This window comes from Salvelinus sp. IW2-2015, linkage group LG4q.2 (genome assembly GCF_002910315.2).
Source record: "Salvelinus sp. IW2-2015 linkage group LG4q.2, ASM291031v2, whole genome shotgun sequence".
NCBI classification, from domain to species: domain Eukaryota; kingdom Metazoa; phylum Chordata; class Actinopteri; order Salmoniformes; family Salmonidae; genus Salvelinus; species Salvelinus sp. IW2-2015.
Genome location: NC_036843.1, coordinates 29,440,637 through 29,451,585, shown reverse-complemented (window position 1 = coordinate 29,451,585; position 10,949 = coordinate 29,440,637). Strand labels below are relative to the sequence as shown.

The window sequence follows — 10,949 nt, the reverse complement described above, 5'->3', positions numbered from 1 at the left end:
TAATGTTTGGTAGAGATATTGATCAATGACATTACAACCTATGTTGTCCCATTCAAAAAGACAGCCAAAAGTCAGTTTGTATTTGTATTTTTTAGGGATCCCCATTAGTTCCTGCCAAGGCAGCAGCTACTCTTCCTGGGGTTTATTATGGATCCCCATTAGTTCCTGCCAAGGCAGCAGTTACTCTTCCTGGGGTCCAGCAAAATTAAGGCAGTTATGTACAACTAAAAACATTACATCACACAACAGATTTCACAACACATTAAGTGTGTGCCCTCAGGCCACTACTCTATTACCACATATCTACAACACAAAATCCATGTGTATGTGTGTGGATAGTGCGTATGTTATCATGTGTGTGTGTATGCGTGTGTCTGTGCCTGTGTGTGTGTCTCTTCCCAGTACACGTTGGTATCAGTAGTATGCACTGATCATGTTCGTGAATACTTATTCAACCCGAAAACAAAACAAGTCCTATCTATTCAGTACCAGTCCGCGGGTCATAGAACTCTCCCTCGTTGACAAAGATCTTATCGAAGACGATGGTGCCAGCACTAAGCATGGGGTAGGTGAGAGCGGCAGAAAAGGACAGCTTGGGCACGTTGGCGTCGGCACCTGGCATACCTGAGGGCAAAATTACAACAACATCTCAGAGAGAGCATGGTTATTATCAGCTATATATGATATTTCATTGTTCTGACATGAGGAAATCCATTTTCCTGGTTCAATACAGACAACATGGCAAAGTAAACAACGTGTAAGGAACATAGCAAGAGAGAGTCTTTTGTTCAAGACGGTTACAGCCCTCTAATCTACACCGAATAAAAATATTAACGTAATATGCAACAATTTCGAAGATTTCACGGAGTTACAGTTCCTCTAAGGAAATCAGTCAATTAATATAAATTCATTAGGCCCTAATCTATGGGATTTCCCAACCCTAACCCTAAAAAGCAGTGGATCAGAAAACTAGTCAGTATCTGGTGTGACCACCATTTGCCTCATGCAGCGCGACACATCTCCTTCGCATCGAGTTGATCAAGCTGTTGATTGTGGCCCGTGGAATGTTTTCAAACTCCTCTTTAATAGCTGTGCAAAGATGCTGGATATTTGAGAGAACCGGAACACGATGTCGTACACATCGATCCAGAGCATCCCAAACATGCTCAATGGGTGACATGTCTGGTGAGTATGCAGGTCATGGAAGAACTGGGACATATTCTGCTTCCAGGAATTGTGTACAGATCCTTGCGACATGCGTCCATATATTACGCTGAAACATGAGGTGATGGCGGCAGATGAATGACATGACAATGGGCATCAGGATATCGTCACGGTATCTCTGTGCATTCAAATTGCCATCAATAAAATGCAGTAGTGTTCGTTATCTGTAGCTTATGCCTGCCCATACCATAACCCCACCGCCACTCTGCTCACAACGTTGACATTAGCAAGCCTCTCGCCCACACAACTCCATACACGCTGTCTGCCATCTGCCCGGTACAGTTGAAGCTGTGATTCATCTGTGAATGCCAGTGGCCATCGTTATCCCCAGCACAAGGTGCACCTGTGTAATGATCATTCTGTTTAATCAGCTTCTTGATATGCCACATATCTCAGGTGGTTGGATTATCTTGGCACAGGAGAAATGCTCACTAACATGGATCTAATCAAATTTGTTGACAAAATTTGAGAGAAATACGTTTTGTGTGTATGCAAAATATCGGGGATCTTTTATTTCATCTCATGAAACATGGGACCAACACTTCACATGTTGTGTTTATACAGCATTTTTGTTCAGTATATTTCAGATGCAGTTGCCTTCATGATGGGAATGTTACAGAGCGGTTATGTAAAACAAAAAGGGATCAACAACTCTAGCTTCACATGAAAACACACACACAGACGGGACAAAAAAGGGACACACAGATATGCACACCACACACAGATAGACACACAGACACATGCACACACACACTTATAGCCACACTATGTATCTCACAATCACCATATGTAACACTCAAGCTGACCCAGGAAGCACTATGTGCACATTTCCTGGCTGCCTCTGACGATTCATGTTCTCATTGGCCCAATGCTTACCTCTTACCTATACAGTGATCCCCACACACACTCACACAGAACTCCATTCACCCTGACTTTTAATGACCATCAGCAATACTCATGTTATGTAATGACATGTGGCACACAGCACTGTTGAGTGCATTAGCACATTGCTAACATGTCGGACTCAAATGCAAATACTGAAACATGAACATACCTTGTTCACCTTTGAGGCCTGCAGTGAAAAAAAAGGAGAGGAAGAGACGAGTCAGACTGACTCAAACCATTCAGTCAAACATCAACATATAAAAAACACATTTCCTGAGGCATAAAGACTGATTTATAAAGGGCTTGTATGGTTCCTGTTAACCTGGTGATCCTCTGGGCCCGTTCTCTCCCTGCTTGCCCGGGGGTCCGTCCCTGCCTTGGGGCCCCTCAGCGCCAGGCAGCCCTTGGAACCCTCTCTCCCCAGAGGGACCTGGAGGACCTGGCAGGCCTAGGGTGGTGGGAGGCAATGACAACAATTTTAATAACATCATATTCCTTTTTTTTTTTGTATTAACATTTCAATAGTTGAATAATCAATACACGTTACAATTGTTATGTTATTTAAGGCATTTAATAATTGAAGTAACTTTAATAATTGACATTATATTTAACTGAAATAATCAAAGTTGACCCAAAGACGGCCTGTTAAGGAACATAGAAACCATTCCAGACAAAACCACTGTAGCGATACAGTGGAGGAGTTTTCTCATTCAGATATGTCATTGAATGAGGTATTACGAAATTATAATACATTGTTCCCTCCAGACACAGAAGCATCAGATTATTTGAACACTGAGACCGTGTGTTACGAAAGACTGCATGACAGACAGACACACTAATAGCAGGCCACCATTTAACGTGAGACTCACATATTACACAAATAGACACACGGTTAGTTTTCATTAGTGGATTATGAATGTTTTAGTAATCATCAGTTTGTTTCTTGGTGTTGTTCGACGGGCCTTTGTGTTTATTGTCGCTGACACCGTTCTGTTTGTTGACACTTGGGTGCACATGTGCTACTTGAGACTTTAAACCAGTGTTCATTGTGTCCTTATACCCACTGGATGTGCTGTCTCGTAGACTGGTCAAGTATAGTCAGGACAAGGTTAGTCTAGCGTTTAAGACACATTATGGTTTTAGTTCAGTTTTACCAAAAGTTTTTGTACCATTCAAACCTCTAACCAACTGCACACCTACAAAGCAGAACATGTGAGAGAGAGAGAGAGGATAAGTTTAATCAAAAATATAAATATATAATTGTCAACATGAACTCAGAAAATACTCTCTAAATGAACATGCTCTATATTTTCAAACCGTGCATTAGTTAATTTCTGTAGTTACTGATCTAGATCAGGGCTCTCCAACCCTGTTCCCGGAGAGCTAGGTTTTCACTCCAACCCTAATCAAGTGCCCTGGTTGAATCAACCGGTTGAATCAATGTTGTTGTCATGTAATTTCAAACAAGAAAATCAATGTGGAAAACTGATTGGATAAAAAAAAGTTATCAACCCAAGGGCATTTCATGTTTTTCACCAACATTTTTATCTAAATCCAATGACATCGTGAATTGTTTTATTTGATTTAACATTGAATTCCTGTTAAATGACAACTCAACAAAATGTAAATCAAAACCAGACGTTGAACTGACGTCTGTGCCCACTGGGTTGATTCTAATAACTAGCTGGTTGATAAGCTGAACCAGGTTAGTTCCACCTGGGGTTGGAGTGTAAACCTACAGGAGGGTAGCTCTCCAGGAACAGGGTTGGAGTGTAAACCTACAGGAGGGTAGCTCTCCAGGAACAGGGTTGGAGTGTAAACCTACAGGGAGGGTACGCTCTCGCGAACAGGGTTGGAGTGTAAACCTACAGGGGGTAGCTCTCCAGGAACAGGGTTGGAGAGCCCTGGTGTAAACCTACAAGGAGGTACGCTCTTCAGGAACAGGGTTGGAGAGCCCTGGTTTAAACTACAGGAGGGTAGCTCCTCAGGAACAGGGTTGGAGAGCCTGGTTTAAACCTACAGGAGGGTATCTCTCCAGGAACAGGGTTGGAGAGCCCTGTTTAAACCTACAGGAGGGTAGCTCTCCAGGAACAGGGTTGGAGCCCTGGTTTAAAACCTACAGGAGGGTATCTCTCCAGGAACAGGGTTGGAGAGCCCTGGTTTAAACCTACAGGAGGGTAACTCTCCCAGGAACAGGGTTGGAGTGTAAACTACGGAGGGTAGCTCTCCAGGAACAGGGTTGAGAGTGTAACCTACAGGAGGGTAGCTCTCCAGGAACAGGGTTGGAGTGTACATACCAGAGGGTAGCTCTCCAGGAACAGGGTTGGAGAGCCCTGGTTTAAACCTACAGGAGGGTATCTCTCCAGGAACAGGGTTGGATAACCCTGGTTTAAACCTAGAGGAGGGTATCTCTCCAGGAACAGGGTTGGAGAGCCCTGATTTAAACCTACAGGAGGGTATCTCTCCAGGAAGAGGGTTGGAGAGCCCTGGTTTAAACCTACAGGAGGGTATCTCTCCAGGAACAGGGTTGGAGAGCCCCGGTCTAGACCATAATCTCTCTGAAAGAATACAGTGTCAAGTCAACAGACTCACCGGTCAGGTCCTGTTCCGAAAGATTCTGGAACTCCGTGAGGATGTGACTGACGGACGAGTTGAGGTTCTTGATCTTCCCGTGGATCCCGTCCAGCTGAGTGGTCTGGATGCTCTCAATGATCCCTCCATGGGAGATGACCGTGGCGTTCAGACCGTTCACACAGTTCCACAGGCCAGACATGTGCTTGTTCAGCCCCTCCTTGATCCTCTGGAGCGAGTCGGAGACGCCGTCCAGCCGTCCGCACACGCCCTCCATCTTGGACAGCCTCTTCTCCAGGCCGTCGCCAGATCGCTTGCAGTCGCCCACCTCCACCACTAGGGTGCTCTCGAAGCGTCGCACGTCGCGATCCACCCCGTCAAGGCGGTCGCGGCTCTGCTCAATGTGCTCAGTCACCTCCTGCTGTATCTTGTCCAGCTCAGAGATGATCTTGTCCTTGGTGTTGCCCAGATCCGTGATGACACTGCCGTGTTTCTGCACTGTGTGCTCCAGGCCCCTCAGCGTGTCGTTGATGGAGCTAAAGGTTAGGATGACCTCGGACAGCTCGCCCTGCAGGGACTTGAGGTGACCGTTGTTGGACGTGCCTCCGATCACACTGTGGCCGTCCAGGGGCTTCTCAGGTTCATCCAGGCCTCGTCCTCCAGTGCCACCTCCTGTTGTTGGGGTCTCCATGTGGATCTTACACTGGTCGCTACACTTCCCCACCTCCTCCCGGAGTTTCCCCACCTCTTCCTGTAGGGTGGAGCACACCTGGGAGCAAAAGCTTTGGTCGGAATCTACCCGGTTCCGGATGGCGTTGATGTCCTTCTCCCAGCGGTTCAGGGTGTGGTTCTTCAGCTTCTTGAACTCGTCTTCCACTCTTCCACAGACGTCGCAGTCATCCATGCCGCGCCCAAGCGTCTCAACTTCTGTGACGATGCGGTTGAAGTGCTCGCCGTTGTCTCCGGTCAAGGCTTTGATCTTGCGGATGTCGTGGCTGAGGTCCAGCACTTTGTCCATGAGGGAGTCGCCCGAGACGGACAGGTCCTTGATCCGCGTGTCAAAGCGTCGGATCTCGTCCTCATTGGCCACCACCCTCCAGGTGATAGACTTCACAGAGTCTCCATCATAATCGTTTCCTCCGTCCCCTCCAGCTCCTCCCCATCCTTCTCCGGTTCCCCCTGTTCCTCCATCTCTCCTTCCTTCAGTTCCTGTTCCTCCTGTATCTCCCCTTCCTCCTTCCCCTGCACCACCTTCAGCTCCTCTCCCTCCCATTCCTCCGGTTCCTCTACTTCCTCCTCCATCTTCTCTTCCACCTCCTCCAACTCCTCCTCCTCCAGCTCCTCCTCCTGTTCCTCCACAGCCACAGTCAGTCAGACTCTTGTCTAGTAGCGCCGTGGAGTTCTCCAGGCGGGTCAGCTTCTTGTCGTGGTCCGACACGAGGTCCTTTACAATGCCCACGTCTAGCTCTATGTCGCCGATGCGGTATCCCTGGTCGTCGAAACGGTCCAGGAACACGGTCCGGAGGTCGCCCAGCTCACGGTTGAAGTAGTCCTTCAGGTCTTTCTCTGTCTCCTCTGTGTGCTGCATTGTGCTGTTCACCCACCTCTCAATGTCCCTTAGACGACCGTCCAGCCTGTCCTCTATCACCCTGGGTAACCCGCCGCCACCTCCAGGGCCAAAGCCACCACCTCCAGGGCCAAAGCCACCTCCACCTTCTGGGAAACCTCCAGCTCCATTACTACCACCGCCACTGCCCAGCTCCTTATCCAGGCGGTTCTGGATGACATCGTAGTTCTCTGATATGGAGCTTATCTTTCTTTCAGCATCTGTGACCCTGTACTTGATTTCGGTGACAGAGTCGCAGCAGCCCTGGGAGCGTGTCACCTCGCGGCGTAGGCCGTCCAGGCTCTGGCGATATCGTCCATCCACGGCGTTCAGCTGCTTCTCCAGCGCACGGATCCGCTCCCTGTCCTCCTGCTGCTGTCTCCGCAGGTCCTCCACCCCCGACTGGCAGGAGGAGCAGGACAGAGACACCCTTCTCTCCAGCTCCCTCAGGATCTCCTCTTTCAGCGTGTTGAGCTTCCCGCCGCTAATCCCACCGGTGCCTCCAGAGGAGTCGCCAGTGCCACCGCCAAGATCATTCCCACCGCCGCCATTCCCGTTGACCAGGTGGTTGTTGATGCTGACCAAGGTCTTGTCGTGAGCCTGTGTCCGGTTGTCCAGCTGGTCTAGTTTGGTCTGGATGCTGTGGATGGTGTCCTTAATCTCCGGCTGGGCCGCATCCGCTGGGGCCTTGGTGCCACCCCCACTGAAGCCCGGTTTGCGCATCTCCTCCTGGAAGCGTTCGTTCATGCCCCTCAGGGTGGACTGCAGGTCCTGGAGGTCCTTGGTTAGGCTCTGGATCTTGTCCTCCAGCTGCCGCGTCTTGTCGCTGTCGCCTCGCCCTGGAACACAAACAGAATATTATTATACTTATATTATAAGAGGATGATAGCTCCCATGAAACATGGAGAAGACAAGGACTGAAGAGGAGGAAGAAGAAGAGGGAGAGCAGGAGCATAAACATCCACCCACCGTCTCCTCCACTCTGTCCTCTGTGACCTGTGTCGGTTCCGATCTGTCCCGGTCGGGACGGTTTGGGTCTGGCTGTAGCGATCTGGGTCCCCGACCCTCCGCTCGGCCCTTCGCTACAGTCATCTCCGGTGTAACCATGGCAACACTTCCACTCCATGTCCGTCACCATCTTGTAGGCCACCTTGTACCGCGGCTTCATATACGTTCGATACCTGTTGAGAGTCAGAGACAACGACAACAATGGTGAAGTGATTTACACTGAGGTTGTCTCACCTATCTTAGTTGAAGACACGTATTGTTGGTCGCAGTGGATAAGACTAAGAGCCTTAACTAAATGTAAATGTTATTGACACGACGCAATTATAATTGGTCACGGGTGGTAATTGTCAACTTATTGTACGTCTGCCTTTGGCCCCTGACACGTTGACCACATTTTTGTAAAAATGTTTGTAATAGTCCCGTGTGGCTCAGTCGATAGAGCAACGCCAGGGATGTGGGTTTGACTCCCACGAGGGACCAGTACCAAAATGTATATACTCACTACGGTAAGTAGCTCTGGATAAGAGTGTCTGCTAAATGACGTAAATGTAATCTATAACACCACTAGCCGTTGGCAGGATTCAACATTCATCCTAATTTTAACATGCTTTTTTTTATACCACTTCACACATTTTGTTTATTTAAAATCTGATATTTCCAAGTTGAACTGGAGTTCCTACCCACTGCTAGTTTCTCTAACGGGACCCTGTGGGCCTTATTCTGTTACCAGGTCTGAACTCATCATTGAATCGGCCACTCTCTCACAGTTCACCTCACCAACTGAGTGATTCAACTGGCCCTGTTGGCTATTCTGTCCTGGTCACTGAACTTCTGAACATCGGCACTCTCAGTTCATCCACTGTTTTTTCAACAGGCCTCTGTTGTGGCTATTCTGGTTGGCTCCTGAACTCTTGCAATGCGGCATCCTTCAGTTCTCACCACTGAGTTTCAACGGGCTCCTGTTGGCTATTCTGTATTGAGCTACTCTTTGACAACGGCCTCTCAGTTCCGCTACCACTGAGTTTCAACGGGCCTGTTTGGCTATCTGTTGGCCTGAACTCTTGAAACGCACCTCTCAGTTCCTACCACTGAGTTTAACGGCCTGTTGCTATTCTGTTGGTCTGAACTCTTGAAACAAGGCACTCTCAGTCCTACCACTGAGTTTCAACGGGCCTGTTTGCTATTCTTTGGCCTGAACTCTTGAAACTGCGACTCTCAGTTCCTACCACTGAGTTTCAACGAGCGGCCTGTTGGCTATTCTGTTGCCTGAAACTCTTGAAACGGCACTCTCAGTTCCTACCACTGAGTTTCAACCGGCCTGTTGGCTTATTCTGTTGCCTAGACTCTTGAAACGCACTCTCAGTTCCCTACCCACTGAGTTCAAACGGCCTGTATTGCTATTCTGTGCGCTGAACTCTTGAACGGCACTTCTCAGTTCCCTACCACTGAGTTTCCAACGGGCCTGTTTGCTATTCTGTTGGCCTGAACTCTATTGAAACGGCACTCTCAGTTCCTACCACTGAGTTTCAACGGGCCTGTTGGCTATTCTGTTGGCCTGAACTCTTGAAACGGCACTCTCAGCCAAAGACCTTTATGGAGAATGTTTATGTGTCTCAATCCAAAACGCACTACAGGCCACAAAGCCAAGAAAACAAGCATTTTCTCCCTAATTACATTTGCATTTCCTTTGATTTTCACATCGTTCCCAGGCTCGGAGGCATGAACACAAAGCGTGAACATCGGAGGCTGGTTTCTGCCCTGACGGGCAGTTTGATGTAACTCTAATCCTCACTGAATACCAACGTTATTTAAATCATTTACTGGGGAAACTATTCAGATCTCAACATGTTTGCAATTAATCCACCAGCTCCTTCTCCGCTATAGTGTATAACAGAGTATCAGAAACATCTGTCACTGTCACCCCTTATCTGTTTCACCTGTCCTTGTGATTGTCTCCACCCCCTCCAGGTGTCGCTTATTTTCCCCAGTGTATTTATCCCTGTGTTTCCTGTCTCTCTGTGCCAGTTCGTCTTGCATGTTTACCGAGAAGATGAGATAAAAGAGAGAGAGAGAGCATAGAAGAGGAGAGAGAGAGAGAAGAGAGACGAAAGAAAAGAGAGGAAAGAGAGGAGAGAGAAGAGCGAGAGTTAGAGGGAAGAGAGATAGAGGAGAGAGAGAGAGAGAAAGAGAGAGAAAGAAAGAGAGACAGAACAGAGAGGCGAGAGAGAGAGAAAGAGGAGACAGAAGTGCGGAGAGAGATGCAGCAAGAGAGACGAGAGCGACAGAGAGAGACATAGACACAGAGAGAGAGAGAGACAGACAGCGAAAGACAGCAGGAGAGAGGAGAGACAGAAAGAGATCAGACAGAGAGAGAGACACAGAGAGAGAGAGAGACGACAATTAGAGAGAGACGAGAGATTGAGAGAGCACAGAGGAGGAGGAAAGGGATATTAGTATGGGTTATCAGATTAGGTCAGAGCAAGGTCCTGATTTTCACAGGAATTTTGTTACATTTAGTGAGTCGTCACGTCTGTCTCTTCTCCTCTCTAACCTCTCTCATTTATGATTCAAAATAGAGTTGCTTTTATTGGCAAGTGACGTAACAATGTACATTTGCCGAAAAGCTTACTTTGGATATTTACAATATTAAGAAATAAGAATTATATTGTCACGGGAACAAAGGTAACAACAAATAACCAAGTGTCAAAAATAACCCATACATTGAACATAACAATCAAGCATACCAGTAGAGTACATGTGCAGGTTGGTTGGTTCTGTCCAACATTGTCCTCATCTTAATGGCATCTTAGTTGGGATGGTGTTCTTGCGGCTTGGAAGCCTCACCAATTCCTCCAAATACAATTGTCCATATGGCCAACAGGTTTCATCAGACCGAGGACATTTCTTCCAAAAGGTAATCTCTTTGTCCCCATGTACAGTTGCAAACGTAGTCCTGGCTTTTTATTAGGGTTTTGGAGCAGTGGCTTCTGTTCCTTGCTGGCGGCCTTTTCCAGGTAGTGGTTCGATATATGAGCTTGTTTTATACTGTGGATATGGATATTTTGTACCTGTTTCCTCGCGCTTTCACAAGGTGCTTTGCCTGTTGTTCTGGGATTGATTTGCACTTTCTCGCACCAAAGTACATTCATGCTCTAGGGAACGAATGCGTCTCCTTTCCTGAGCAGTAATGAACGGCGTGCGTGGTCATGGTGTTTATACTTGCGTACTATTGGTACAGATGAACATGGTATCGTTCAGCTGCGTTTGGAATTCCAAGGTGAACTGATTGTGGAGGTCTACAATTTTTTTTCTAGGTCTTGGGCTGATTTTTCTTTTGATTTTCATGATGTCAAGAGCAAAGGCACATGGAGTTTGAAGGCTAGGCCCTTGAATACATCCCACAGGTAACCTCCAATTGACTCAAATGATGTCAATTAGCCTATCAGAAGCTTCTAAAGCCATGACATAATTTTCTGGATTTTTCTCCTGCTGTTTAAAGGCAGTCAACTTAGTGTATGTTTAACCTTCTGACCCACTGGAATGTGGTATACAGTAATTTATGTGTGTATGAGGTAGTAGTTGTGGAATTGTTAGGTTAGATTACTTGTTGGTTATTAACTAGCATTGTCGGAACTAGAAGGCAAGCATTTGGGCT

At 47.4% G+C, this 10,949-nt stretch overlaps 1 protein-coding gene across 1 annotated transcript in view; it reads right to left on the bottom strand.

Moving 5' to 3' along the window:
- The window catches only part of LOC111963097 (EMILIN-1-A), a 115,558-nt gene that overhangs the window by 3,172 nt on the left and 101,437 nt on the right, over positions 1-10,949 (bottom strand). Inside the window, exons 10-15 of the mRNA XM_023986308.2 lie at positions 7,256-7,467; positions 4,702-7,125; positions 3,279-3,305; positions 2,432-2,557; positions 2,279-2,296; positions 490-624 (exon numbers count right to left, since the gene is read on the bottom strand). Of these exons, the coding sequence (XP_023842076.2) occupies positions 490-624; positions 2,279-2,296; positions 2,432-2,557; positions 3,279-3,305; positions 4,702-7,125; positions 7,256-7,467 (2,942 nt within the window). The remainder of the gene's footprint in view (positions 1-489; positions 625-2,278; positions 2,297-2,431; positions 2,558-3,278; positions 3,306-4,701; positions 7,126-7,255; positions 7,468-10,949) is intronic.